The sequence below is a fragment of the Echinops telfairi genome, unplaced genomic scaffold, assembly GCF_000313985.2.
Source record: "Echinops telfairi isolate 266 unplaced genomic scaffold, ASM31398v2 ScPeMD7_18;HRSCAF=68, whole genome shotgun sequence".
NCBI classification, from domain to species: Eukaryota; Metazoa; Chordata; class Mammalia; order Afrosoricida; family Tenrecidae; genus Echinops; species Echinops telfairi.
Genome location: NW_022103915.1, coordinates 31886103 through 31889891, shown reverse-complemented (window position 1 = coordinate 31889891; position 3789 = coordinate 31886103). Strand labels below are relative to the sequence as shown.

The following is a 3789-nucleotide window of genomic DNA, read 5'->3' as shown; positions in this document are numbered from 1 at the left end:
TGGTCACACAGGATGGTGTGCTTCTTCCATGTGGGCTTATTTGCTTCCCTGTGAGATGGCTGCTTGTTTAACTTTAAACATTTAAGACCCCAGATAGCAGGGCACCATCCACTTTCTTCACCCCATTTCCTTATGCACCCATTTTGTCTTCAAGGATTATGTCGGGAAGGTGAGTATCAATGAGGGCTAGGTTACTAGAACAAAGTGTTCTTGTAAAAAAAAACAACAAACAACAAGGTTTGAGTGAAACTGCTTTCATGAAAAAATTTACCATGACCAGATAGAACCATCCCAGGTGATGCCACTGGGTGCACTAACTCGGAGCAGAGTTGCCTGCCTAGTGGGAAAAATCTGTACTATGAAAGCTCCACCCAGGGGAGCTTTTTTCAGTTTTGATGGGAGTACATACACAATAGAATGGGCAATGTATTAATCTTCAATATCCTGAGCTCTGTAGGGGAACACTTCAGGTGAGTGAGAGACAAACTGTGTGAATGGCACCTTAAGAATAAGAGACAAAGGGAGTTGACTGCTCTTCGAGATAAGCGTCCTTTAACTGGCTATGTGAGGAGCCAGGTGTTTGTAGGACACAGTTTTATAAAATCATTTTATGGAGGGTGGATGAGATGTGGGGAAACACCTTTCCTGGATGTTTATGCACATCCTGGAAAATATGTGCATTGGGGTGCTATCATTATCTCAGGGCTGTGAATGCGAACTTCACTAAGGCTGGCGTTCCAAGTCCTGTGGTCAAGAGTGCTGGTGAGCTGACCACGTACACTTCCATCCAGGCTCTCGGGTTCCCATAGGAGGTGATTGAAAATACCATGCCTTGAGTCAGGCATGCCATACTTTTCAAAATAATATCCTTGCTTTTCAACACTTTAAAGAGATCTTGTGCAGCAGATTTACCCAATGTATTGTGTCCCATAGGCCTTACTATGTAGACTGGGATATTTCACACATGTTCAAGGTACCTCAAAGTATGCATTGAAGCCAGGAACGGGAAAAGGAAGAGGATGGGCCAGTAGTAAGGGGCTGAAGCCAAGAGTTGGCTCTTCCCTTGCCACATTCTGATAGAGAATCTCAAGGAGATCCAAGACTTCAAATTGAGCCCTTCTAATTTGTTATGAAGGGATAATTACAATGCAGGAAAATAGAAGATATTTTTGAGTTTGCTCATTACAATTGGTTGATGGGTTGTTTGTTAGAAGCCACGTCTGAACTTTGTGGACTGATATATAAGGAAAGTAAATGACTTCTGAGAAAGCTACTTAGGAGATGTAAAGTCATTGTTATGTCTCCCATTTATAAATGCTAAGATGTTCTCTCTCTTCATCAGGTGAAAGGCGCTAATATTGGACTTATAGGCTTCTCCAAAGGCGGTGACCTGTGTCTCTCCATGGCCTCCTTCTTAAAGGGCATCACAGCCACTGTACTCGTCAATTCCTGTGTGGCAAATTCAATGACTGCTCTGCATTACAAGGAAATGACTATTCCTTCTCTTGGCAGTGACCTAAGCAAATGTACAGTCACCGAGTCAGGCTTTCTGGAGAGTTTGCATATTTGGAATAACCCACTGGAAAAGCCTAACCACCAAAGTCTCATACCACTGGAAAAAGCTCAAGGGCCCTTCTTGTTTATTGTTGGCAAGGATGACCATAACTGGAAGAGCGAATTCTATGCTCATATAGCCTCTGACCGGTTACAGGCCCATGGAAAAGACAGACCCCAGATAATCTGCTACCCAGGAGCTGGTCATTGTATTGACCCACCTTATTTTCCTGCTCGCATAGCCTCAGTGCATCCAGTTTTGGGCCTACCAGTGTTCTATGGAGGTGAGCCAAGGGCTCATGGAAGAGCACAGGTGGATGCCTGGCAGCAAATTCAAACCTTCTTCCATAAACATCTTGATGCTAAAATATCTGTTAAGCCCAGCAAATTGTAGTATTCTAATCATAGACTTTACACTATTAATAAAAGTCCTCTTCACACAACAGGTGTTGAGTGTCCCAGAATATTTAGTAACCATTATTAATCAAGCAACCATGTCAGGCTCTTTGTTAGTGAGGCCACAAAACTTGTGGAAAATCGACAACAGATATGTACATGGTGGAAACACACTATTGTCCTGTAGCCTGGCACAAGTATTAAAAAATGAGTATTTAGATACCCACACAGAAGCTTAGCATTCCAACAGCATTCATTGAAGCACTGTTGGCAATAGCCAAAAGGTGGGAGCAAGCCAAATATCCATCAGTAGAAACATGTAATGTATATGTGTAACACACTCCAAAACCTACTGCCGTGGAATCAACTCCAACTCAGAGTGACCCCTCTATAGGACAGAGCAGAACGGTTTCAGTAAGGTTTTGTTAGGCAGGCTAGCAGAGGGCTGGGAAGTCTGTTAACACATGCCCATAGGGCCAAGCTATGGAAACAAAGGAGTGGCACACTGCACATGCTCAGAGGTTCAGGTCCCCCGCTCTCTGTAGGCATGGGAGGGCGCTGCACCTGGATTGGCCCACCTAGGCCAGGTGAATTCAATTCCGCCAATGGGGTCAATCAGGGGTCGTCCACCATGCCTCGCTGCAGAATCATTGAAAAGGCAGGAGCCCGGAGTCGAAAGGGACACTTTGCATGACTTTGTGAGCAGCTTCCAGGCAAGCTGTACGTTGGGGAGGAGCCCTACGGGTGCCAATGTAAACCTGAAACTTCTAACACTCATAAAACTCAGCTCTTTGTGGGTCTTTAAAGGGGGAATTATTATTATTAAATGGGAGCTCTTACAGATATTGTAACAATCCATATTTCAATGAGATCAAGCACAATTGTACAAATGCTACCACCATCCGTTTCAATACATTTTTTTTCTTCTTGAACTCTTTGATATCAGCTCCTCTTTATCCCTTCTCTCCCCCCACCCTACCACCCAGGAACCCTTATTATATTATATATTAGTATTGTTATTATTTGCCTTATCTTATACCATCCACTGTATCTGTTCACCTGCACTTTTGTTATTGGTTACCCTCTAGTGGGCTTATACAGTCATCATTGCTATCAGCTCCCCCTTGTCCACTTACTCCTCCTCTCTTCCTATACCCACAAGGAATCATTATTCCCCGTACTGTTTCTGAAGGGTTATCTATCTTGGTTTTCATGCATCAGGCATTCTCAATTATACACATGAACATGTGCAGGTCTAACAAAATTAATTAGGTGGAACAAAGACCATAAAAGTAAGGGAGGAAATATTAAAGAACTAGAGGATAGTTGTGTCTTTCATCAGTGCTATACCACTCCCTAGATTTAATATTCCTTCCATGTGGGCCTTCTGTGAGTGTTCTACTGTGTCCTAGAGAGTTGCTGAGTCAGAATTGATTTGAAAGCAGCAAGAATCTTTGCCAAGTGAAGAAAGGCTGGCTAAATAAAAGTTTCAGTTGAGGCAACGAACTATAAAATGACAGGAACTGAGATTGGAAACTGGTGGAGAGGAAGTTCTCACACCATTTCAATGCCCACAAAGCCCTAACAGCAGCCCAGAAAGAGGAAGTGAGCAGGGGTAGGTGGCTTCTGTGCGGGACTGTCCAATTATCTTGCAGGTGGGTTTTGGGTCTCCACTTTGTCCATACACCTTCACGTCACTTTGATTGCTTGTGTTGGAACTTCTGATACCTAAACCCATTGACACCTCATGACCCCACAGGCTGGTGTGTTTCTTCCATGTGGGCTCCCAAGATTAACTTCTTAAGGGAGTAAAAAGCTCCCACGCAGCAGCTGGCGGTT

At 43.7% G+C, this 3789-nt stretch overlaps 2 protein-coding genes across 2 annotated transcripts in view; both read left to right on the top strand.

Annotated features, from left to right (window-relative positions):
- The first annotated feature begins 158 nt into the window (after window positions 1-158).
- On the top strand, window positions 159-1997 carry LOC115868670 (acyl-coenzyme A thioesterase 6-like). Its single transcript, XM_045288178.1, has 3 exons — window positions 159-169; window positions 934-983; window positions 1323-1997. Exons 1-3 carry the CDS (start codon window positions 159-161, stop codon window positions 1946-1948), a joined length of 687 nt encoding a protein of 228 aa, XP_045144113.1. The 3' UTR covers window positions 1949-1997.
- Window positions 1998-2048: 51 nt separating this feature from the next.
- The window catches only part of LOC101650503 (acyl-coenzyme A thioesterase 1-like), a 19501-nt gene continuing 17760 nt past the window's right edge, over window positions 2049-3789 (top strand). The window contains exon 1 of the mRNA XM_030884858.1: window positions 2049-2066. Coding sequence (XP_030740718.1) covers window positions 2049-2066 — 18 coding nt within the window. The remainder of the gene's footprint in view (window positions 2067-3789) is intronic.

What these genes read in the sequence shown, in the direction of transcription:
- LOC115868670 (XM_045288178.1), top strand. An exon ending in CATGTTCAAGGTACCTCAAA is followed by an intron (nt 984 to 1,322) that starts GTATGCATTGAA and finishes ATAAATGCTAAG; the next exon opens with ATGTTCTCTCTCTTCATCAG.